At 53.7% G+C, this 25,272-nt stretch overlaps 1 protein-coding gene and 1 non-coding gene across 4 annotated transcripts in view; one reads left to right on the plus strand and one right to left on the minus strand.

The window, feature by feature from the left end:
• Positions 1-25,272, plus strand: part of CMIP (c-Maf inducing protein) — a 264,562-nt gene that overhangs the window by 213,565 nt on the left and 25,725 nt on the right. For all 3 annotated transcript variants that reach the window (XM_060131647.1, XM_060131648.1, XM_060131646.1), the window contains 6 exons: positions 204-365; positions 5,265-5,306; positions 12,124-12,186; positions 14,889-14,969; positions 19,905-20,008; positions 21,688-21,792. In XM_060131647.1, the coding sequence (XP_059987630.1) occupies positions 204-365; positions 5,265-5,306; positions 12,124-12,186; positions 14,889-14,969; positions 19,905-20,008; positions 21,688-21,792 (557 nt within the window). The remainder of the gene's footprint in view (positions 1-203; positions 366-5,264; positions 5,307-12,123; positions 12,187-14,888; positions 14,970-19,904; positions 20,009-21,687; positions 21,793-25,272) is intronic.
• On the minus strand, positions 6,231-6,303 carry TRNAG-CCC (transfer RNA glycine (anticodon CCC)). Its single transcript has one exon. It is a non-coding gene; the product is annotated as a tRNA-Gly (tRNA).

Consider the following 25,272-nt stretch of genomic DNA (forward strand, 5'->3'; position numbering starts at 1 on the left):
TCAGGAGGCCTGACTATCTGCAAATGCAGCCTTCGACTTGGGGCAAGACTGTCCCTTCTTCGGGGGTCGGATTCTGATGGGGCTGGGAGGGGTCCAGACGTGGGGCCTTTCACATCCAGTACATCTGATTCTTTGATCGTCTTGTATATTCCACCCCTGGCCTGTTAATAACACGTGTGGGTCTCTTTTTCTCTCCCAACCAGAAAAAGATTTACAAATACAAGAAAGTCCTGAGTAACCCAAGCCGTTGGGAAGTCGTCTTGAAGGAGATCCGAACTCTGGTGGACATGGCCCTGACGTCCCCCCTGCAGGATGACTCCATCAACCAAGCCCCACTGGAAATCGTCTCGAAACTGCTCTCAGAGGTAACGCTTCCCCGTGGCTTGATTTCGCACTGTGCCATCCCATTCCCCACCCACGCACCCCCCGCCACTTTGAAGTCGGCTTCCTTTACACCTGCTGAGTACCACCCGGTACCAAGCAGCAGAATCGAATTTGAGTCTGTGTTGTCTCCCTTTTGCGGGAGGAGGTGAGCGGTCCCCCAGCAACACGAGGGAGTTGAGGAGGAGGCTTGCCCCCGGTGCTTCCAGCTGAGCCGTCCAGGGACGATGGTAGAGTGGTTGCCACCCTGCTGTGCCCCAGGACTGGATTCAAGGGAGGACGTGGTGGGTGTTGCTCTTGGGCCCGAGCTGGGCTGGCGATGGTGATGATGGCAGCTAGAATTCTCTAGTTCGTTCCTGAGCGGGAACACGTCCGTGAAGCCCCCAGACTGCCCTTCCTATACCCATGGCGTGGGCCCGCCTCCGTCTCCCCCCGCCCCGTCCCCCGCCAGCACTGGAGGTCCAGGCAGACATGGCTCTCCGCTCTAATCATCCCTCACAGCCCATAGCTGTCCTTCAACTCACACAGGATATTAAAAGTCGAGAGATTTCACAACAAAATAGGGATTTCCAGGTTCTCTTTAAAAACGGTCGGAAAATCCAGCAGCACTTTGCAGCTCGCTGCTTAGTGCCGCCCAGCTGAGCCGTCGGCTTTGCCAGGCAGCCCCACACTTTGAGTGTGTGCCGTGTGCCAGGCGCTGTTCTGCGCACTTGGATGAAGATGGTCCCCTGCCCTCCTAGAGCTTACGTTCTGGCAGGAAAGACAGTGGGACCTGAGGCTTTAATCCGTCAGTTAGGCTGCCCGATGGAGGGCGAGGGGTGCTCGGAAACATCTCTCTGTTTACTGTGCTCCAGTACTATTTTAAGCACTTGACAGATATTAATACTTCTCTCATTTATTTGCCTGCCTGGCCCTCTAGGGACACTGGGGTTGATGACTCCTGGTTTCAGCTATGCGTGGCCGGCAGAGCTATCTCTCTGTCCCTCTCCCCAGGGAGCGGCCCCTGCTTCTCTGGCTGCCCCGGTGCCCTTGATGACTTCTCCCAGCCCCCCCACCTCGGACTCCGGCACAAGTTCCCTGCTACCTAGAACCTCCGCTTTCTCTGCAGACCCAGGCTGGTCACTGCCCGTTGGTCCAGGAAACTGGCCCAGGCCTTCCATGTCTGCTGAATAGAGAGGGTCCCTCACCCTGGGAGGAGGTGGGAACGAGAGGTAGAAAGTGGGTGGCAAAGGAGCAGAGGACGTGTCTGCCCTCGGGTGGGAGACCAGCCTCGTCCCCCAGAAGAGTAAAGACCGTGGCTCTGAAATGAATCACGGTCAAGGTCTGGGATTTGAGGCCTGTGCCGTACACCCGGCCTCGAGTCCAGGCTTCCCACCTGAGTGGGAAGGGCTTGTCGGCAGGCCCGGGACTGGCTTCTCATCTGGAGAAGGGGAAGCAGCTCGCCCTCAGGAAGCACCTGCTACATGCTGGGCAGGCGCCGGGTGCCACGCACACAGCATCCCATCTGATCCTCACGCTCCCCGAGAGACAGCCCTTGCTGTCTCCATTTCACAGATGGGAAAGCTGAGGCCCGGAGATACCGAGTGACCTGCCGAGAAAGCAGTGGGGCCGGGAGTTTCACCTTAAGGCTGTCTAGCTCTTACTGCAGAGCTGCACCGCCCACCCCATCAACGCCACCAGTCTCAGCCGCCATCACACCGTCATTAAATCAGGCTTGTCGTCAGGACGATGGCGAAGGTGGCAGACGACACTGTGGCCGACCTCTGGAGGGATTTCTTGTCCGTCTCAGATATGTTTCATGTGACCACGTGCTCGTGGGCTTTGCATCACTTCTGAGGCTTTAGATCATGGATCTCAAAGTCAGCTGATCCCAAGCGCTAGGGTAGAGAGACAGAGGCATTTAAAGGAAAAATAAGGAGGGAGCTTGGATTTGCTGTGCACCAACTGTGAGTCAGGCAAGGGGTCCGTGCTATCCCCAATTTACTGCTAAGAGCGCTGTTTGCGAGGGACAGAGCTGGGGCCGCAGCCCAGGTGGCGTCCCCTCCAGTGAGGCTAACGCCTCCCTGAGCGATGCTGACGTTTTCTGAACACGTTCTCTGTGACGGTCACAGTGGCGGGCATTTACACCAGTCCTTTTACATGTCTCCCAGCGACCCTGCAAGGTAAGTATTAAAACATACGGAAATGTAAACGGAGGCTCCGAGGGGTTACGTCGCCTGCCCAGGGTCACTTGGGTGAGGGGTAGGCAGGACCCAGGCCCAGGTCTGCCCAACTGCAAAGCTAATGTGACATTACCTGAATCGGTAGAGACTTTTTCGTGAGTGAGGGACCCAGCCACCAAGGACGGCAGTTAAGAGCAGGTGTGCAGAGTGAGGAAGACCCGGTTCTCCTCTCAGGAGCTCCCTGGCCTTGCTCAGGGTACTGGATCTCTCAGTGCTCTTTTCATCTATGAGTTGGGGCTAAGATTAGCACCCGTTTCACAGAATTCGGGATTGGATGCTCTAATATGTATACAGTGCCTGGCACTGTGCCTGATGTATAGGGACCAATGGATAACAGGTCACATTTCTGTTATCCTGGGAGATGGCTGTGAACTTGACCTTCAGTACCCTCAGCTAGATGTCTAGAGGGGATGGGTGGAAAAACAAACTCTCCCTCTTTCTTGCCCTTTTTTGTGTATGGACTGGATTCCCTGTCTGTTCTCTTTACGTAAGCTGTTCCTGAGGCCTCCTCCTAAGAGGCCCCAGGCATCACCAAAGCGACCAGAAGGTGGGCAGGATCCCAAGGGAGGGAAGGGGAGGACAGGCCTGTTAAAGCTGGCATCCCCACCCTCCCAGGCCTTTGTTGGGTTGAGTGTGTGGAGTGGCCGCTCGCTTCAGGATTCAAGTGTCCCCTCCAGGCCAGTGGCTGTTAGTGAGAGCTCTCCACCCCGGGTCAGAAATGGCCTTAGTGGAGAGAAGTTTCCCTGCAGAGTGCCATGTGCCGTCACCGGTGACTGGGAGCAAAGAAACGGCACCTGTGTTTGCCAGAGGCTCTTCTAGGAAAGGTGCATGGGTGTGGTGAGGGATGGCTGGTCCCTTCGGAGCTCCCACGGCAGCCTGAAAGATGGAACCTCCCCTCGCATGGACTGAGCTGTATAGCTCAGTGGTTGGCGGTATAGGCTTTGGAACAGGACAGACAGGGGTCAGATCTCCACTCCGCCACCTGTTACCTGTGCTCCCGGGTGAGCCACTGGTTGCTCATCTGTCACTGGGATAATAGAACCTATCCCAAGAACAGGAAATGGGTGGGAGGAGGGTAGCAAAGCCCTGACAACAGTGCCTTAGGTGTAGTGTGTAGGAAAGACCAAAGCCAGGCTTTCCTCTGCCCTCGGCTGAAAAATGGCTAGTGTTTAATAATCTGTCATAAACGGGGTGCTCAAGCCACACCAGCATCCACAAAAAGAAAAAGGTGTTAGAATCCAAAAGACATCCTCCCGCATGTCCTGGACCCCAAGCACATAAGTCAGGCGGTCTCCATGGGAACCGGGCCGCTCGTGGCGCTCAGGCACTGACCCTGGTTCTGTGCCGCCTTCCCCCCTTGGGCAGCCAGCTTACTGGACAAAAGGAAATCCACAGCTCACTAGCTTTTCTTCCACTTGTAGCTGGTGTAAATGCATCAGCTAACAGGTACCTCTCAAACCTGTTCAGCCCGTGGAGCTCTTTCTAGAACCCGGGAACGGTCGATCTTGGGGTTTACTGCCCAACGAGGAGGTGCCTTATGAACAGCAAACACGGCTGTTAGGAAATAAGAGTTGATACCAGTGAAAGCTTGTGTCCACTGAGACAGATGGTCAGAGCAGAACACACCAGGACACTAGCAAAAAAGACAATAGCGGCTGTTTCTGAGTTTTTTTCACTGTCTCTTGCTTATTGCATATTCATCCCTTTCCTCATTTGCAACCTCATTCGCATCCTCATTTGCATACACAGGATGGTGGTCACAGGTACCAGCTGTGTAAGCAAATTCCAGATGGCAGGGCGGGGTGGGGGGTGGGGGGGAGAAAAAAACCCTAGAAATTTAGCAAGTTTAATCCATTCCGCTTAATATTTTTGCAAGTTGATTGCTAGAATTTAAACATAGCTAGACCATCTTCGGCCAACTCATGGAACACTAGTGTTCCCTGGGAACCTAGTTTGGGAACCACTGAAATATTCCATGTGCTGCTCCCCAAAGACTACCTGGCACAAAGTCAAGGCCCGAAAGTCTGTTTCTTTACATGTTTATTATGAAGCTGCCTCTGGCCTTCCAAGTGGCATGTGTCACTATGACGAGGGCCAAGCATGAGTTTAAGCCCGAAGAGGAGCCCCATCTACGGAAGAAGAAACTGTCTCACTGAGAAGTGACTAGTCCAAGGTCACGTCACTCCAGTGGTGAAACAGGGACTTGGAACTCAATTCTTCCTGCCCCGAAGCCGTCCTTCCCCTGCTTCCGACCCTGCCTTTGAGGGTCTTCTGATCTATTTAATTAAGAAAAAGTGACAAGTGCCCTCTGTCCGAGAGGCTGAAAGCATTTGAAACTGCATGGACCTTTGAGATGCAAATGTGCCATTGTATTTATTAATTTAATTTTTATTGGAGTATAGTTGATTTAAAATGTGTTTCTGCTGTACAACAAAGCGAATCAGTTATACGTGTACCTATATCCACTCTTTTTTAGATTCTTTTCCCATATAGGCCATTACAGAGTATTGAGTTCCCTGTGCTACATAGTAGGTCCTTATTAGTTCTCTCCTTTATATATATATAGTAGTGTGTATGTGTCAGTCCCAATTTCCCAATTTCCATTTTATTAATAGTGTGTTTTGCTTTGTTTTCCTCCTGCTCTCTCCGCTCATCCTTCAGAACACAAACTTGACTACCCAAGAGCATGAAAACATCATTGTGGTAAGTCCCGGGCAGCCCCTCTCCCTCCGCCCACCTCCTGTGCCCACAAGCCTCCCCTGGTTTGAGTGAACTCTTGAAACGCCAGCATCATCCCCCAGCACGGTGGCCTTGCTCAATTTTGTCTTTTCTATCAGGCCAGACATGTCTCCCTCCTGCCTTTGCACGTGTCAGAGCCCCAGTTGATTGGGGGGATGTAATTATCAGTCTCTGAGGTTGGTAGCAAATGTGCCTTAATCGCCTCCTCCTTCCCTAGTTGGTCGCAGGGAGAGGAGGCCAGAGATGGCAGAGACCATATAATTTACTCTCAGCCCGTAACCCTGTTAGCTGAAAGGTAAACTCTCTCTTTCTTGCCCCAGGACATGCTCCCAATTAATCCACACCTAGAAACCCGGATTGAATTCCCTCTGATGTGCAAAGTGCGATGGTAGTTTCTGGGACTTGACTTTGATGTGAGCATCTTTGGTGTAAAATATCTTCCTGGGTGATTTTAAACTATGAAAAGTGGTTCTCCCAAGAGAGAAGAAAGAAATGAAGTTGCACCTACTGGGTGCCAAGCACTGAGCTCTGTATTTGAATCCACAGGTAACTAAGATGGCCCCTGCACCCAAGGAGTTCTTGGTCTATTAAATGAGATCACTGCAAAAATAAGAGGCGTGTAACAGAGAGAGTAGAGTGATAAACTCACCTGGGAAAGAAGCCAGAGAGCTTCGCAAAGGCAATGATGTCTGAGCCGGGTTTCGAAGGATCAATAGGAGTTTGCCAGGTGGCAAAACAGGGGAAGGGCTTTCCAGAGAGAGAAAACAAAACTTGCAGAGAAATTTTTTTTTAATGTTTATTTATTTGTCTGCGCCGGGTCTTTAGTTATGGCACACGGGATCTTTGTTGCCACGTGCGGGATCTTTAGTTGCAGCATATGGGATCTAGTTCCCTGACCAGGGATCGAACCTGGGCCCCCTGCATTGGGAGTGCGGAGTCTTAACCACTGGACCACCAGGGAAGTCCCATGCACAGAGATTTAAAGCAACATGGTATATTCTGGAAGCTTCAGCATTGCTGGAGCATAAAACCTAAGGAAGTAGGACGCAGGAAGGCGGAACTTGAAATGGAAGTGAGAGGCAGAGCTTTGTGTGCCCAGGAAAGGACCTGGAACATTTACCTGCCCAAGAGGTCCCGCAGCTGCAGCCTTTGACACAAGGGCCACATCCCAGACACCGTGCCCCTCTGAGCTGCTTTAGGGCTTCGGGAGCCCACCCCCTTGGCCCTGGTCAGCCCAGCCTGGAGAATCACCCTCCATGCTGCAGCTGGGTCCTGTGGGCTCCAAAGGAGGTGAGCCTTAGGGCTTTTATCCTGGAGAGTAAAGGCAGCAGCTTCTGTGGTGTCCCAACCGCAGTGTCTGGCGCATAGCAGCTGCTCAGTGGGTGTCTGCTAAGAATATAGAGGTTTTTCCCATGCTCCGCTCTGACCACCCATTGCCTCCTCTTGCTAGAACAGGGGCAGCATCAGCCTGGACCTCCCCAGTCACCCACCACCACGTTTCTCTGGCATGGTATTAATTAATAAATTCACTTAACAAAACATTCGTTGACGTGTGAGGACAAGTATGTGCCAGACGCTGGTCTCTGTTGCACAGACAGAGCCACCATTGAGGGATTACTGTGTGCTGGCGGGACCTGACAGATAATCCAGAAATCACGTGGTCCGGGCTTGAGATGTGTTCAGGGTGTTAGGGGAGCACAGAGGGCAGGCACCCGACCTCCTCTCTCAGGGAGGGGACTGGGAGGGGGATGGAAGAGCGCTTCAAGGAGGAGGTAAGTGAACTGAGTCTTAACAGGTGGATAGGATGCTCCTGGGAAAGGCAGTCCAGGCAGGGAGCCCAGCACAGGCAAAGGCAAAGAGGCTCTCGCTGGTGGAGAAGCAGGCAAGGACGTGGGTGGTGCTGGGGAAGGAGTTGGCATCTTCCCCTCCTGGTTGGCAACACCTGTGGGTCCCACTGTACACCTCAGCCCTGGAAGGAGGGTCAGGGCTTTGGACTTGGGAGGAGCCTGGGGAAGGAGTTGTGATCTGAGAAATCCAAGCTGCATTTATTCAGCTAATTTACTGGGCTGACCCCTAATGGGACTGGGCTGAGCTTCCCTGCTCAGTGGGGATGCCTGAGAACAGGGAAGAATTTGAACTCAGGGCCTGACCCTCAGCCGCCCGTTTTACAGCCTTGCTTTCAGTGTTCTCTATTACCAGTGCTGTTACTATCGTGAAGCCTTCTGTAGCCTCCTTTCGTTCCAGCCATTACATTTTCTGATTTGACCTGTTGGCAATTAGTCTTCTCCCAGCGGGGCTTGGTTTTTTTTTGTTTTTTATGCACTTATTTTTCAAAAGTACTTTCACAAGTAATTTAAGTTGGTTTTATTCAACCCATCAGTCAGGCATCAGTGCCGTGGGTAATTGTTAGCTGGTAACAGCTGGCGTGTCACTGGACAAGCGTGGACCTGGAGTCCAGACTCCGGCGGCGTTCCCACGTGCTGGTGAAGAACGTGGGCTTAAAGCTGAGTGTGGTTCAAGTTCAGAGCTGAGTGCAGACCCTGGGCTCACCCCCTACCAGCTGTGACCTTGGGCGAGTAATGGAAGAGCTTTTAATTTCACTTAAAGTATCTTTAAAATGTTCTTTAAAGTACTTTTGTAAGGATTTCATGAGCATGTTTTCATTGTTTAAAAAAAAAAAAAAAAAGATTTCACCCCATCCCAGCGGCCCCTTCAGAGGCAGCCCTGGAGGTTTTCATGGGGTGGCAAACCCACGGAGACAGACACGGTTGTGTTTTTATTTTTTGCTTTTAGATGCGAAGCTTGATGTGTCGTCCTGTGTTCGATTTTTCACTTAACAGCATGTCTTGAAGATTCTTTCAAGTCAAGACATGCAAGCACGTGTCTAACCCAGGGTTTCTCACCCTCGGCACTAGTGACATTTGGGCATGGACGATGGTTTGTGGTGGGGCCGTCCTGGGCATTGTAGGATGTTGGGTAGCATCCCTGGCCTCCACCCACTAGAACTCCACCCAGCATTCCCCTGTTGTGATGATCGCACTGTCTCCACACCTGCTAATATCCCTTGGGAGGGGGGCAGAGCTGACCCTGGTTGAGAACCACTGTTCTACCCCATACTCCATTCTTTCCACTGGCTCTAGAGTATTTGTATTTAACCAGATGGCCATTCAGATCATTTCCAGCTAACTTGACACTCTAAGCCTCAGTCCCCTCATCTATGAAATGTGTGTGATACAGTGCCATTTCCTACAGGACTGCTGGGAAAGTTAAATGGGCTAACACACCGAACATGCTTGGAAGAGGGCTAGGCTCATAGCAAGATGCCGCAGAAACATAAAATCTTCTTATTAATAATACGATCTAAAATGATCCTTACTCTGTGACTGGGGCAGGCCTTGTAACAACATCCCTGACCCTCTGTCTCTTCATCTGTACAAATGGAAATCACTACCGCTTGACCTCACAGAGTTGTCGTGAGGATCAAATGAGATAATGGCTGTGGAAGCGCGGAGCCCACGCCTGACGCCCACTGTGGGCGCTTAATCTGTTCCCACTCCTTTATTCTTTGATTCATCCCTGTGAAAGAGGTGGGCCCAGCTTGACTGAAGGGGCTGAAGCCAGGAGGATACACCCTGCACGTGATCCTTCCTCCCAGAGGTGGTCCCAGAGCTCAGTGTGGGGAGCAGAGCCGCGGGCCAGGCAGCGACTCGAGGGCTGGGGGAGGCCCTTGCCCTGCCCCGACACCGATGCTGTGGCCTGACCTCTCCCTGCGTTCACCAGCATGGGCAGCAGAGAGTTCCCACCTGACAGGCTGGGCGCTGAACTTCTGAAAATGAGCGTGCAGAGCCCGAACTGTGGGCCCGGCCTACTTTGGGGTGTTTCATCGTCTTTCACTGCCCCATTTCTCCTCCTATGGAGTTGTCACGAGATGGGTTGCTTGTTTCCGGGCTCTTCGTGTGGAGAGCCCGGGCTGAGAAGTAGCATGGTGAATAATTCAGGCTCCTGGGTCACACACAGGGCTTCAAATCCGGCCCCAGCACATTCTCACCATGCGACCTTGGGCAGCAGACTTTATCTCTCTGAGGAGAGGGCAAGACGCACACCCCGCTCCCAGCACACAGTGAAGATTAAGTGACAGGACACAGCCCAGAGCCCAGCACAGGCAGTGCCTGCAACAGCTACGGCTATTGTGGGTGTGGCTGTTGGTATATTATTATCATCAGTGCAATGATTGGTCCACGTAGCTGCGGGGGATTGTGAGAGGGTGATGGGCTCAGCCTTGCAGTCTGGTCGGAGCCCACCAGCCCCCTTCCCACACCGTCGGGGAGAGCTGCCTGTGGTGATGGACATGCTCTCCATCTGCGCTGGGCATTGCAGCGGCCACTAGGTTCATGGGGCCGGTGAGCACTGGAAATGCGGTCAGTGCGTCTGAGGAACTGCACTTTCAATTTCATTTCCTTTAGAACCGTTTCTTGGGAATTCTGTGGCGGTCCAGTGGTTGAGACTCCGCGCTTCCACTGTAGGGGGCACGGATTCAATCCCTGGTTGGGGAACTAAGATCCCGCAAGCCATGGAGGGTGGCCAAAAAAAAGAAAAGAAAGAAAGAAAGAAATCGTTTCTTCCATGTCAGTTACAACGGGAAGAGTTACACGTGGCTGGTGGCTACCATGTTGGACCGCCTAGCCCTAGGCGAGTGAGACCCTGGGCCCCATCTCCACTTGCTGGTCAGCCTGACCGTTGCTGCTGTGAAGCAGAGACTCAGCTTTTGATGATTTCGTCTTCCACATAATGGGGAAGGTGGGCCGGTGGTCATCCCCCTACTGCCATCGAGCTACGTGTTCCTTCCCCTAACGGTCCCGAGACAGGCGGAAGCCCTCACCGAGGGGTACGCACCCACATCCAAAGGCCCTGCTTGCGGGAGCAGAGCCAGGAGACCCTCTGAAACCAAGCAGGCAGGGTCTGGGCTATGGGGCTCAGTGATGGGGAGACCCTGTCATCACAGAGCCTTCCTGAGGAGTCAGGCGAGTCCAGTACGGTCCCCCTGTGCTGGTGTCAGTGACAAACTGTACTCCAGGCAGTGGGCTTATCCCAAGCCTGAGACACCAAAGCTTCTAGAGTTTTCTCTCATCACCTCCCCCCAACAACCCTGTGAATTGGTAACTCTAGTTTTCCACGTTTTATAGACTAGAAGACGAAATGTCCAGAGAGGCCGAGCTGCTCACTCAGTCACACAGCCCGGCAGTCTCGGTGCTGGGTCCTGGGTCTTCCGTTTCCTAATGTTGTGACCAGTGTGGAACTGGGTCCTGGGTCCCCCATTTCCTAATGTTGTGACCAGTCCACAGCGAGTGGGCTTCACGTAGGCATTAACCATCCGTCCCATGATGAATGTTTATGGAGAGCTGGCCTTATCTCAGGCTGGGAGAGGCACTTTACACCAGGGGTTCTCAGTTGGGGCCGATTTTGTCCCCCAAGGGGAATTTGGCGATGTCTGGACATAGCTTTTTTTCCATTGTTCCAATTTTTTATTTGAATTTGAAATTTAGCAAAATCATTAAAACAGAAATTATGAAAGGGGCAGAAAAATCAAGAATCAAACACCATCTGAGCCATGGGACCCTTGCACAGGAATGGCAGCGGGAACAGGTAACAGTGTACAGCTGGCCTAAGAAGGCTCGGTGGTGGGACTTCCCTGGCAGTCCAGTGGTTAGGACTCCACACTTCCAATGCAGGGGGCGCGGGTTCAATCCCTGGTCGGGGAACTTAGGATCCCACACGCCACGCAGCGCAGCCACATTTTTAAAAATTAAAAAAAAAAAAAAAGACTCGGTGAGGAATGAATTCAAGGGGCATTAGAAATTCTAACCTCCCTTAATATGAAATGAAGTGCATCTGGAGACAGGTTTTTTTTGTTGTTGTTGTTGTTGTTTGCGGTACACGGACCTCTCGCTGTTGCGGCCTCTCCCGTTGCGGAACAAAGGCTCCGGACGCGCAGGCTCAGCAACCATGGCTCACGGGCCCAGCCGCTCCGCGGCATGTGGGATCTTCCCAGACCGGGGCACGAACCCGTGTCCCCTGCGTCGGCAGGCGGACTCTCAACCACTGCGCCACCAGGGAAGCCCTGGAGACAGTTTTGATTGTCATGGTTGGCTTGGGGGTTGAGAGCAAGGATGCTACCAGCCATCCTGCAGTGCACAGGACAGCTGCGCTGCAGGCAAGGGCCAGCCCCAGGTGCTCACAGGGCCAGGCTAAGAAGCCTTCTCTGCACAGATTACCTCCGCTCACCCTCAAAGTGATGCTCTCTGGTCCACCTTCCTGGTGGGGACCACAGGGTTAAGAGAGATGAAATAACTTGCTCTAACGGTCACATCATAGCAAGTGCCTGAAGCAGGACTTGCACCCAGGACTCTGCCCCCAAAGCCTGGGCTTATAACCACCACGCGTCCTGCCTTGTAGGCAGGCACTATGGATCCACGGGGGACGCGGATGGTCATCAGCAGGTCGTGAAACCCCTAAAGCTGCATGCATCGTTACAGATGGATATTTTTCTAGGGGGCGGCCCAGAGATTTTATCAGCTTCGCAGTGGGAGCCACGTACCCCCCCACACACACACACAATTTAGGAGCTCTGGCCGGCAAGTTAGAGGATGGCTTTTTTGCCCAGAGGGTGACAAGGAGGTTGTGCTTTCCACCGTGAGTTAACCATCTTACGTAGACACCCCCACCCCCACCCCTACGATTCCTTCCAAGAGATTCCGACTGACGTTTGTTCCTTTTCTTTCAGGCAATCGCTCCTTTGCTGGAAAACAACCATCCACCACCAGATCTCTGTGAATTCTTCTGCAAGGTATGGCACTGCGGAAGCAGGCCTGTGTTTTCAGGAAGCAGCCTGTCTCAGCATGTGCACGGCAGGGGCTGGTTTTGCAAAATTTGCTGAAAACCAAACTTAGGCCCTCCCCCGGCCCTGACCAGGTCAGGGCCCCTGACACAGCCAGAGACAAGCCAGGCACCCCGTTCCTGGGTTACAGCCCCCTCTCCGCCAGACAGGTGATAAGCGAGACCCAGGGTCAGACCAGCAGGTCAGGGAGGAGCATCAGAGTTTTCCTTGGAATGTCTTCCTGGCTGTCTTGGGAGAAGTTTGCAGCAGACTTTCTGAGCTCCTGACATCAGAGCTGGGCTATTATTATTAGCCAGGGCTCCTGTGAGCACCGGCCGGCCCACAGTGAGGGCACAGCCGTGGGGCTTTCCCTGAACAGGGCAGGCAGGCAGGGGATGCCAGGTGAGCTTGGAGGAGCCCTGGAGCAGGACATCCAGTCCCAGGGACCCCACGCCAGGCCAGCCTTGCAGTGGGATCTACGTGGAACATCCCCAGAGCACATCAGGGACCAGGCATCCCCCGTCTGAGAGCACCTTGGTGGCCCGGGGGCTGGACCAGCACACAATCCTGTTTGATCCTTTGCTGGGTGATTTTTTTTTTTTTTTTTTTTTTTTTTTTTTTTCCCTGTACGTGGGCCTCTCACCGTTGTGGCCTCTCCCGTTGCGGAGCACAGGCTCCGGACACGCAGGCTCAGCGGCCATGACTCACGGTCCCAGCCGCTCCGCGGCATGTGGGATCTTCCAGGACCGGGGCACGAACCCGTGTCCCCTGCATCGGCAGGCGGACTCTCAACCACTGCGCCACCAGGGAAGCCCCTGGGTGATTTTTTTTAATGCAGTGGTCTGATGTCCTTGGAAAGTCGCAGGGCCTGGCTTTGCTGCTTTCCCAGCGCTCCCCTGCTCTTCCTCTCGCCGACCCCCTTCACCGAGCTTGTTCCTTCCACGGCCACACACCGTCCTTTGGGGGTGTGGGCTGTGTGCACCAGTGAGACAGGCGCGTGGGGTGGCAGAGCAGGCTCCTGGGGACCTGCTGGTTCTGGGGTGAAGGGGACCATGGTGCACTTATTGCTCCTCTGTCCCCTTACCCAGGGAGCATGTCCTCTGTGTGTGTTAGGGGACGCAAGCTTTAGGGAGGCAGGATCACATCATCCTCTTTGGCCCTGTCTCTCCATCAGCAGACCTTTCCCAGCGACCCACAGAGCAGAGGTGGGCCCAGCCTGCTACCTGAAATGCCCAGGGGCATCTCTTAATGTGGGCATGTGCCAGTGAATGGCCTCTGGCCCACGCGGGTGAGCCCCGAGTGCACAGCTGTGTGTGTGCAAGGGCGTGCCTAGGCATCGGGCCCTGTGCTGTACCAAGGCCCCCCTCCCCCGTGGGGAACAGCTGCGGAAGGAGTAACCACTTGGTGGGACTGCACACAACTAAGACGGGCCTTCTCTGCCCCCAGCACCTGGCGTTGTACCCCCAAGCAGGGCAGTCAGGTCACCCAGTGTTTGGGCTCCTGAGAGAGCAGCCAGCTGCTCCCTTACCTGTCCCGGCGGGTCATCTCCTCTCGCAGTATTTTGTCCCATTTAATCCAGACCTGCTCCTTGTTCCCCTCTCAAGCTGGGTGGTTTCTCCCAGATCTCACAGCATTCAGACTTTCGTTCTAGAACAATGGACCTTTGTTCAAAGTAAATCATTCCTGAGGGTTCCTGGTAGCACAGTTTGAAAAACAGTGATGTGGAGGACACCATCCCTTTTGGCATTTCCTGATAGAACTCCCTGGGTAGCTGCCCTGCTGTTTGGAGTGAGGGGCCCAGGCCCAGGGATCGGTGAGACTCAGGGCTGTTTTCCCTCGGGTTGGGGGTGGGGGGTTGGAGTTGCAGCCTCAGCACTTCCTCCATCAGGCAGCCCACCCAGAGAGGAAGGCTTGAGGGAACAAAGTCGCCTCCACCGGGTCCACTTGGCCAGCTCTCTGGACACGTCCAGGCAGCCTCTCCTGCCAGACTTGGAAGCCAGGACCCCGAGATTTGGGGCAAGTTTACTTATCAAGAATAGTCTAGGATTTCTAATATCCCAAGTCCAGTGTCCTCTTCCAGGGTTGGAAACAGCACCTTCAGGCCCAGGCAGGTTTAAATGTGGTGGAGCACATCGTCTGTTCCACCCGAAGGCCATCAATTTCACTTTGAAAAACAAAAACCCCATGCTGGTGAGATAAAATACTTCTAAGAGCTGCGTGTGGCCTGCACCCTGCAGCCAGCTTATCAAAGCCTTCAACTGAGAAGTCACAGAATTTTCGAGATTCTGGCATCCAAGCACTAACCCCCGGTATTCTTGCACCTGATTTTCAAGAGGCTCCTCTGGTAGACCACGCACGCCGAAGCTTAGCGCTGTGGGGATCTTGCCCTGTTAAGTAGGATTGTGTGGGAACGGACTCCTGTCTGTACCCCCCTGAAACAACCTCAGACCGTCAGTCAGATCAAAACAAAAAGCAAACAGAACATCCCATCCCCACCTCCTTCTCTCACTCCCCCAAAATGAACAAAAAGGTATGCAGCAGTATTGAGCAGGGGAACCCAGGCGCCAGAGCCGGGCTCACTGCCCCGAGCCACGGACCACGGTCAGGGCTTCCGCAGGCCCCGGCTGGACCCCGCCAGGCTCGGCGCTGACCATTTCCTCCTGCCTCCCCAGCACTGCAGAGAGCGGCCCCGGTCTATGGTGGTCATCGAAGTGTTCACCCCCGTGGTCCAGAGAATTCTCAAGCATAACATGGTAAGTTCCCCCGACACCCGGACCGCAGAGCCAGGGGAGGGGCACAAGCTTCCAGTCTTTCGCTTTTCCAAAGATGTGGGGATGGGGTTGGCGGCTGACGGCCAGGGACTGGGCTGGGGATTCTGTTGCACCCTGTGGGTTTTCGTGCACCCTACCCGGCTTGGTTCTGTTTTTTGCTCTTAAGACAACAGGAGGAATCTTTCCACGATAAGAATGGCAAAAATCATGTGGCCGGGGGAAAAGAGATAGTTGTGTAGCGACACAAATAATATCTGTAGAAACTCAGCCCTCGAGGAAGGGGAGGGAACTCCTCACTCCTTAAGAGGGGGCTACCCATAGGAGCGTCCATGGAAAGGGCGGAAAGAGGGCTGCACAGTGCAGAGACCTGACAGTCGTGACCTCAGCCAGAGGTCAGGGTCTACGTCCACAGTGTTAAGTCACAGTGCGGCATGTCCCCTTGGTGTGATGTGAGGAGGAGGGCCCTGGACCTCGCGGGTCTTCTCTCTCAAACCCACCACCTCAGTCTAATCATAACAAAAACGTCAGACTAATCCCAGCTGAGGGACATTCTACAGCACACCTGATGGCCCTCAGAACCGCCAGGTCATCGAACACAAGGAGAGTCTGAGAAGCGGTCACAGCATAGAGGCCCTAGGAGACGTGATGAGTAATTGCAGTGGAGTTTTCTGGATGGGATCCTGGGACAGAAAAAGGACATGAGGGGAAAATCAAGGAAATCCGCATAAAGTATGGACTTAAATTAGGTTAATTTTAAAGAACATAGGCGCAGAATTTCATTGCGCACTCAGTGGTCCGGGCTCTTGTAATCTGCTGGCCCTTTTGCATTCTGTCCTCAGTCCAGTGAGAGCAGCAAATGTCATTGTTTTGTCTGTATTACACATGGGGAAACTGAGGCTGAGCAAAGTCCTCTAACTGGCCCCAGGGCCACAGCTGGGAATAAGAACAACTAGTGCCTACTCTCAGGTATTTATGGAGCACCTTTCAGAGCCGGATGCAGTGTGACGCTCCAGTGTATTATGTCATGTGACCCCCATGACGGCCCGTGACCTCCTTCTGCAGATGAGGAAGCGGAAACCCGGAAAGTGCCGTGGGTTCCTCCTGGAACCTCTAGGCAGCTGTGATTTCTGTAGGTTACTCAGGGCCCTGTGGGCAGGTGTGGTCTCTCATGAGTGGCGCTAGGGAGCCGGCAGTCTGAAGCAAGGGCTGGTGTTCCAACAGGCTCTGCTGAGCCAGCCACCAACCTGGACTGACGTCGCCTGGGTGGCGTGGAAGCATCTGTGTCATTGCATCACACGTTGGGCCACTGAATCGGTTGTGGGGTGACCGTGACTACTGCCCCCCCACCCTGTCGAGAGGCAGCATGTGAAAACAGCTCTGAAAAGGGGTGACCTGCTCACAATTTGGTTTGTGAGGTAGCCTTCCTGTCTCGACACCAGATCCCCAAAGAATAGTACATAACCTACCCCCTTCCCCAGTCAGGAATGGAAAGTATGACACATGTGCCACTCTCCCCCATCCCACACCCCTGGCAGACATCATTAGCCGATTATAGCACTCCTCCTGCAGAGCCCAGAGTTAGCTTCAGTCTTTCTCTGCACAGCATTCCAAGCAGCCACTACCGGTTGTACCATGTTGGTACCCTACAGATTCTCTTTACCATTCTCCCTGAGTGATCACACACCATAATTAAATTGTTGCTTATTTCTGAGATCCTCCTTAATTTGAGATAAATGTATTTCTTGTTTTCTGAAAAAGAACTAACAAAGAAACTCCCCTGGGGGATGGGTGTGTGTGTGTGTGTGTGTGTGTGTGTGTGTGTGTGTGTGTGTGTGTGTGTGTGTGTGCGTGCGCTGCCTTAATTTAGGCCTTAATCATTGCAAGGGCACTCTCTGGCCTGGGCCAGCTGGGAGGAAAAGGTCCCTGATTGTTAACTTTTTTCCCCCTCATTTGTTTATTTATTTATTTATTTATTTTTGGCTGCTTTGGGTCTTCATTGCTGCGTGCGGGCTTTCTCTAGTTGTGGCGAGCGGGGGCTGCTCTTCGTTGTGGTGCGCGGGCTTCTCATTGCGGTGGCTTCTCTTGTTGCGGAGCACGAGCTCTAGGCGTGCGGGCTTCAGTAAATGTGGTGTGCGGCCTCAGTAGTTGTGGCGCACGGGCTTAGTTGCTCCGCGGCACGTGGGATCTTCCCGGATCAGGGCTGGAACCCGTGTCCCCTGCATTGGCAGGCAGATTCTTAACCACCGCGCCACCAGGGAAGTCCCCTGATTGTTAACTTTAAAGTCACTGTGGATGTGGTGTGAGGTGAGGGCCATGCCCTTGCAGAGTCCAGAGCAAAGGTTCTGGAGTTTCTTTTGCAAAGGACCTTCTCTCGTCACAACACGTCAGTGACAGAGCCACATCCCCAGGGCACCCCTGGCCAGGGTCCATGCCTCCTCAGGTGCGTAAGCATTTTTGCGCATTCCATGGTAGTCAATAGGCTGTTTAATAAGGGTTCTTTTAGGACATCTGACTTCAAAGGGGAAAATGTCAAATTTCAGGCAGCCTCCCAAGGCTTAACCATACAGCATCTCCCTTATACCTGGTTAGTTTTATGGGCCTGGAGTGTTGACTGTAATTTTCTGGATAAGAATCAGAACACCTACAAGGCAGATCCAGAATTTATAGCATCTTTTGTGGCCTGGCAGAGACCGGGGACCCTCGGGCACGAATGCTTACTTCACTTTTAAAGAACTCCCCCGTATGGTCCCGGGGTCTGGGGATGCTGTAACGCTTCACGATCCCACTTGCTCTTAAAGTCCACTAACTACACACTGAACTATGTCAAAGAGAACTGTAGACAGGACAGGGTGGGGGAATTAGGCCCTCCTGCAGGAGAGACAAATGTGATTGTGCTCACACCAGGCACGGGAAGCGCGGCGGGCCTTCGGTGTCACCCACTTCACACTCCCTAAACCTAAGTGATCGGCCGGGACAGCATTTCGGAGCGGGCGTGGGGTGTATGGTCACTGTCTGCCGCCAGCCACAGACCTGTCAGCACAGCCTAAGCCCTGACTTCACCCCACGTGCAGTGTTTCTCAAGGACACGCTTGAATGTTTGGGAAATGGGGAAGGTCACACACCCCCGTGGTATTCTGGGATTTCAGAGCTTCCCCTACTCTCAGAGTGCGTCTTTTGTCACTATATCCCGTGTCCCGTTTCAGGGATGAGCAAACTGAATCTAGGTTAAGAGTCTCGAAGAACGTTACTCCTTGGGCCACAATAAAAACTAGATACAAATGGAAGCACCCTTAAGTATGTTCCCCTGGAGATTCTAAACAGTTTGTTCAGCTGCATCCCCAAGAATGATCACGGATCCTGTGCCCACATGCCACTCATTGGCGTGTTCTTGTGGCAGAGGCGACAAGAAGATGTGGCTGTGGCCTCTAGTGGCCCGTGATCTGACCTCCTACTTTCCAAAGGCAACATATTTGACTTTGCCAAAGAGGCAAAATGTCCCTCACCCACATGTTAAAAGGCCACCAGACCCATCTATAATGTTAATTTCCAGGGAAATGACCTTGACTATCCAGAAATCTAGTAACAAAGATAATGGCAGTTAGCAGGGCTTAGTTGAATCAGTTTTCATAGAATCATAAAACGTTAAGGGTGGAAGGGGCCTAGAGATCGTTTCTTCAGCTCTCGTTCCACAGTGGAGACAGTGAGGCCCAGAGAGGGCCATGGCTGCACAAGGCCACAGAGCTTTCCTGTTACCCTTTTCCCGGGGACTCAGGGACTCTGGGCAACTTCCTCAGTTTGAAAGCACAATCAAGCTTCCATCTTCTCTTCATGCAGGGGCCCCATCCTCTAGCCCAACGCTCTCTGTGCGCGTGTATGTACGTATGTATTTGTGGTGTGTGTGCGCACGCATGTGCGTGCGCAGATCCTTCTGAGCTTTCTCGTGGCTTTTGCTGCCCTCCTTATGCAAAGGCATAACCCTAGTAGGCAGGATGGAAGCAGATGAGCCCCCGTCGTCTTGAGGATACTAATTCAGCCTCTCACTCCAGGTTGAAGAAGCACCAGGTGCTCTAGAAACTCGCTCCTGTGAGCTGGCAGGAGGGCGTGGGCGGGCAGTGTTCTGATCTGGGCTTTCCCCAGGACCCGCAGGATCGGTTAGATCTACAAGGAAAGTCTCCACAGGCTTTATTTTAGATTAGAGTCTGATCCAGGTTGCTTTTTATTAAATGGGTTCCCCCTGAGCAGGGGCAGGAGAAGAAACAGCGGAGTTTGGAGACCACCAGGCTTCCCTCCGATGTCTTACTGGTCAACCTCATCCCCACACCGTGACTTGCCCTCCTGGCCGTTCACAGCCCAGCACGCGGGTTCAGAAGTGCAGTGACGTGGGAAGGGACGCGGTCCTTTCCTGGCCCACGCCCTTCTCTCCTGCACCGCCTGTGCTGCTTCTCCTGACACGTCCCCGAGCCGACAGCCACCTTGGACGTTGGCCTTTCCCCTCTTAGCTGAGAAAGCAGGGGGCCCAGAAACTCTCGGGGGACGGCACAAGAGGAGCCGGTCCCCGCTGAAGGCCAGCTGGGCATCTGCAGGCCCCCGTGCAGCCGCGCAGAAGGGAAACACACCAGCTGGGCTGTTCTCCGAGCACGTCTGGGTGGCACGCTGACCCACAGGGTGGGTGACACGTGTCAGGGACCCTCCTGTGGCAGGACGTCTCCCATCTCCACGGGCAGCCGTCGGGAGTTGTGAGGAGAGGGTGACAGGGCCGGTCCCTTCGAGTGAAAGATACTTGTGCTCTTAGGAAGAGATGGCTGGCATGTCCCGGTTGCCTTCCACCCCAGTGTCTCGGGGCAGAGTGGGCTCCCACCACCCCCTGGCCTCCTGCCTGCCTGTCTCCCCAGCTCCTGCCCTCTGCTCTCTCTGCAGGACTTCGGCAAGTGCCCGCGACTGAGGCTGTTCACTCAGGAGTACATCCTCGCCTTGAACGAGCTCAACGCGGGGATGGAGGTGGTGAAGAAGTTCATTCAGAGGTGGGTTCCTCAGCGGGGCCCCCTCCCCTTCCTGGCCTGCAAGCCAGCTTTCCTCTGCGCCCGGAACCACTCACTCCATCGATGCCTGGAGAGGAGCTGCTGGCGTTCAGAGGCCCCGAGCGTCTCATCTTCTATGAGCGTCTCCTGCGTCCTCCTGACCCCACGTGGTCTGAGGCACTTGCTTGCTGTGTGACATTGAGCCAGTCACTGCACCTCTCTGATCCTCTTTCCTCTGCTATCCACAGGGGTTGTCGTGCAGTTAAATAAGATGATATATGAGGAAGCCCCTAGCACAGTGCCTGATGCTCAGTAGGAACTCAGGAAATGGTTAACAGTCCTAAATAATAAGAGGATTTCTGTGGATCCCACCTGTGGGTGCTGGGTGTGTAGGGAACGATCTCCTGCTAGCCCAGGAGAGTCATCACTGGGGATTTGAACAGCCACCTCCCAGACTCGGCCTAGAGGAAGCCTGATATTCTGACTCTTACTTTTGGTGTTTGGGGCGGGGAGGGGGTGCTTTTGTTTTGATTTTTAAAATTTTTCTCTGTGCCTCAGTTTCCTCATCTGTAAGATGAGAACTATAGTACTTACTTCAGCTAGGTAACATGAGGATTCTGTGAGCTTATACACATAAACACCAAGAACGGTGCCTAAGTGTGATGGGAACGTTAGTGGTCGTCATCACGACTCTTCTCATTTTTTAAGAAAATCGTGACAGCCTGTTGAAGCCGGTTCCAAAAGATAGTCACCTGGAACTCACAAAGCATTTCCAAACCCAAGGAATGTGTCCTTCTGGGCACTTCCCTGGCAGTGCAGTGGTTAAGACTCCGCACTTCCACTGCAGGGGGCACGGGTTCCATCCCTAGTCGGGGAGCTAAGATCCTGCATGCCGCGCGGCACAGCCAAAGAAAAATAGATAAATTAAAAAAAAAAAAAAAGTTGTCCTGCTGGAACCCTGGTGACCCCAGGGTCCCTTTAAAGCACCCAGTAACGGTTTACGAAATTGTTTCAGGTTAGGCCTCTTAGTCCCAGCGGCCACACCGATTTTCCAGGAATGTTACAGGTATTATCCCCAGGCCCCAAGCAGCCCTGGGAGTAGGGATATTAGCCCCATTTTACAGATGAGAAAACTGAGGCACGGACCTAGCTGTGACGAATAACAATGGCTGGCATTTATGGAGGACTTAGCAAATGTGTCCCAGACCTCATGCTAGGCCAGGATCAGGTTGACCATAATAACTTTACTTTCAAAGCAGGCCACTTGGAAAGGAAAATGAGGTGAATGATGGTTACAGAACCGCTGGGCATGATTTACAGACACAGGACGCATGGCCACTGTCCGCTGACTCTTCCCATGAATTAGAAAATTAGATCCTCACGGTACCCACTGAGGAGGGGGCCGTTGTCCCCATTTTCTAGCTTAGGAAAGAGTGCAGAGTTTAAGAAGCCCGCCAAGGCCACTCAGCTGGGCGTGAACACAGGCTCCCTGGATCTGGAGCCCACGGCCCAGAGCTTGGCTCTCTGCTGCCTGCACATGGCAGAGCCAGGACGCAAATTGCCAACCCCCCAGCAGAGGACTTGCGGTGCCCCCCATCCCACCCCCCAGTGTGTGTCTGAAGGGCACCCCGTCTCCCCCTCCTCCCTGCCGTCACCTCACCTAGCCCTCTCCTCTTTTCTAGCATGCACGGCCCCACGGGGCACTGCCCCCACCCCCGGGTCCTGCCCAACCTGGTGGCTGTGTGCCTGGCCGCCATCTACTCCTGCTACGAAGAGTTCATCAACAGGTCAGTCCCCACCGCCTCGGGAGGGCCTGGGTGGGACACGCTTGCCCCAAGGACGGTGACCTGTACACACCTGGCCAGGCGGGGAGGTGGAATGGCTTCCACTGGACCTGCCTCAAGTGTGTTTGCCAAATCCCCTGTGTTCGCTGGTGCCAGGGCCCAGAACCCAGGGATGTGACTGGAAAAGCAAACACTGTGAATCAACACTGGTACTGCAAGGCCGTCGTGTTGACTTGGCTTTAGGAGCAAGTGTTTTATTCTGAAGATTTCTCACCAGCGGGCACATGTAACCGGAAGAAGACATGACGGAGCCACTGTCCTGGGTCCCCCAGGGTTTGGGGGCAAGCAGCTTATTAGGGAGGTAACCCCAGGAAGCAGTGGGAGGGAGCCTGGGAAGGGAGGACAGCCAGCAGACTCGACGTTCGTAAGCAGGTGACCACTGAAGGCACCTGTGCGTGTCCCAGTGGGACCTCCCGGGAGACTGTGGAATGTTCTCTCAGAGTCCCTCCCCTGAAGGATGATGACACCCGGGTAGTTACTTACCAGCTCCCATTCTTCCCGGATTGAGGTTGGCTCCTGGGATGCAGTGTGACGTGGATGCCATTGGTCATATAGAACTTTCTCTGGTGATCTCTGGGGTCATCAGAGAAGGTATGATGTGCAGGGCACAGATGGCATCTTCTGCAGCCGCCCTGTCCAGTTGTTCAGGTGGAGTACTGCACAACTTGGAGAGGACCGAAATGTGTCTAGGCGCCGCTAGAGCTGGGAGCATTGCAGGAATGTATTTCAGTCCTTAAAGGAAAGGCAGTGGAGCATCACTGAAAACCTGTGCAAACAGGGCAACATGAAGATGTCATGCTGGTCATTCCCAGGTGCCTGTTCCATGCCCTACAGCATGTTATATTAAAAGCCAAAAAAAAAAAAGGAGGAGGCAGTAGAGAGTAAGGCATGGCCTGTACAACCATCCTCGGCATCCCTGTGTACATGGATGGTCACTTGCCCTTGGCCTCATGCACTGCAGCTCTGGAGCTGATCCGCGTGCATTTCAAGCCCAGGCCACCCCAGCAAGTAGGAAGAGCATCAGGGGTGCCACAGACTCGCAGGCTCCTTTTCCTCCCGAAGCGTCCGCCTCATCCACCCTCCCCGGGCTCGCTCCGCAGACACCTGAGCTGGGACTTAGGTTTCGGGGCAGGAACAGGAAACAGCACCTGGCAGCGTTCTCCCTCTGCGACTCCAAGGCTCTGCCTGGCTGCCCTAGAGCAGGGTTTCCCTGACTGGGGAGCAGGAAGCAGAATGGAATCTCTTTCCCAGTTCCCACCCGAGGAGAAGGGCAGAGATGGAAAGAACCAGAATTAGGACCCGTGCACACTGTACACGGCAACAGCCAGCCTCTGTCCTTCTCTCATCCTTTCAACACTTGTTTAGTGAGGGTCCCTGCTGTGCCAGGTGCTGAAGGTACAAAAGTAAACCAGCCGATGGGGCCCCTGCCCTCCCAGAGCGGATGGTGTGGCAGTGGGCAGAGCGGGTGGGAGTGAGAATGCGATCGATTTCATCAGGGCTGTGATGAAAGACGCCAGAGGCGTAATTAACGTGGTCCACGGCAAGGAGTCTCAACCCTGGCTGCGTGTCAGAGTCACTGGGAAGGCTTTACGGAAGCTAAACACACATAAACCCTGGGACCCAGCTCTCATCACTTTGGTATATTCATCAGAAGGCACGTACAAGAAGGTTTACAGCAGCATTATTTGTAATAGCCCCAAACTAGAATCTGCCTCAACCCCAGTGTCCTACAACAGGAGAACGGGTACGTTGTGGTGTGTCCACACGAAGGCACACTGCAGGACAGCAAGAATGAACAAACTAGTGCAACCAGCCAGCAGCGAACTAATCTTACAGACGTAATATGGAGGAAAAGAAGCCACAACCGAAAGATACCCAGAGTGTGAATCTCGTCCCTTGAGTTTCAAGAACAGGCAAAACCAATCTCTGGTGATAGAGGCCAGAATGGTGGCAGCCTCGGGGCAGGGACTTAGGTGGAAAGGCGTGAGAGGAGCTTCTGGGTCCTTGGAAATGTTTCACATCTTGATCTTGGTCAGTGCTTCTCAGCTGGGGGCAGCTCTGACCCCCAGGGGATATCTGGCAACGTCCGGAGACATTCTGGGCTGCAGAAGGAGGGGTGCTGCCGGCATCCAGCGGTGGGAGTCAGGGATGCCGCTGAACACGCTGCCACGCACAGAGCAGCCCGGAATCCTCTGAACTGTCTGGCCGCAGGTGTCTGAAGTATCGAGAGGAGGAGCCCTGGTCTGGTGGCTGCTTATTACACAGGGGAATTCGTGATAGTCACAAAGCTCTGCACCTAAGATTTGTGGACGAGACTGGCCTGATGTTTCCCCCGGGGTGTGCTGGAGCCCAGGCACACTTGGAAGCACATCTCTTCCCAATTCCACAGTGAGGGATGGCATGTTGGTAGCGTGACTTCAATCATGGTGGGAGTATTTACACCAAGAAAATTGGCAAACGCTACCAGTCAGGGCTCTTTTTTTTCTGGAGACTTTGTTGTTAAGACATTTACCCTCATCCCACTGGTTATATCTTAAAGAAGAAGAAGAAGAAAAGAAGGTGCCTGGGCCCCACCCACTGCAATTCTGATTTAATTGGGATGTCCCTGGCATCGGGTTCTTTCTTTTTTTTAACACCTTAGGCAAGTGGAGTATGTGACCAGAGTTGAGAACCCCTGCTCTAGGGGGAAGTGAGGAGGGGATTCTGCAGGGAGGTGATATTTAAATTGACACCTGCTGGCTGTCAGCAAGGCAAGAGGACAAGACGTTCCAGGCAGAGGGAATGGCATGTGCAAAGGCCCGGCAGTGCAGATGGAGCTGCCATTGGTCACACGTCCTACCCATGGTCCTTAAACACCTGCTTTAGAGTCCCCTGGAGTGCTGCTTGAAAATGCAGACTCCTGGACGCAGCGTTTCCGGGCCAGGCCCAGGAATCTGCATTCTTAAACTCCACAAGTGATCTGCTCCATGCTAAAGGCCACTGCAGGGGAGGAAGTGAAGGAAACTGAGTGTGCCCTGAGCAGAGAGAGGGGCAGAGGCAGAAGACGAAGTTGGAGAGGAAGGCCAGGCCATGGAGAGACTCGTACCACTGAGCTTCTCCCACCTCCACCTCCCGTGCTGAGCTGCTCCTGGGGTCATGTCAGCGGGTCTGCGGCAGGGCCTGAGCCTCTGCTTGTCTCATAGACTCCCAGTAATGCCGCTGCTGCTGGTTGGGGACCGTGCTTTGAGTGGCGGAGCTGTGCCTGTGTGTCAGTTGTGGAGGTTTTATTCTAAGGGCGTTGTAGTCGCCGATGGGTTTTAAGTAGAGAAGGGACTTGATGAGGTGTCAGTTTCCAGACTCCCCTCTGGCTGCCGCTGCAGAGGCCAAGCACGACCTTGGGGATCCCAGTAGGCGGCGGTTGCTACTAGGTGTCCAGGGTGGAGG

The sequence above is a fragment of the Lagenorhynchus albirostris genome, chromosome 19 (genome assembly GCF_949774975.1).
Source record: "Lagenorhynchus albirostris chromosome 19, mLagAlb1.1, whole genome shotgun sequence".
Taxonomy (NCBI): Eukaryota; Metazoa; Chordata; class Mammalia; order Artiodactyla; family Delphinidae; genus Lagenorhynchus; species Lagenorhynchus albirostris.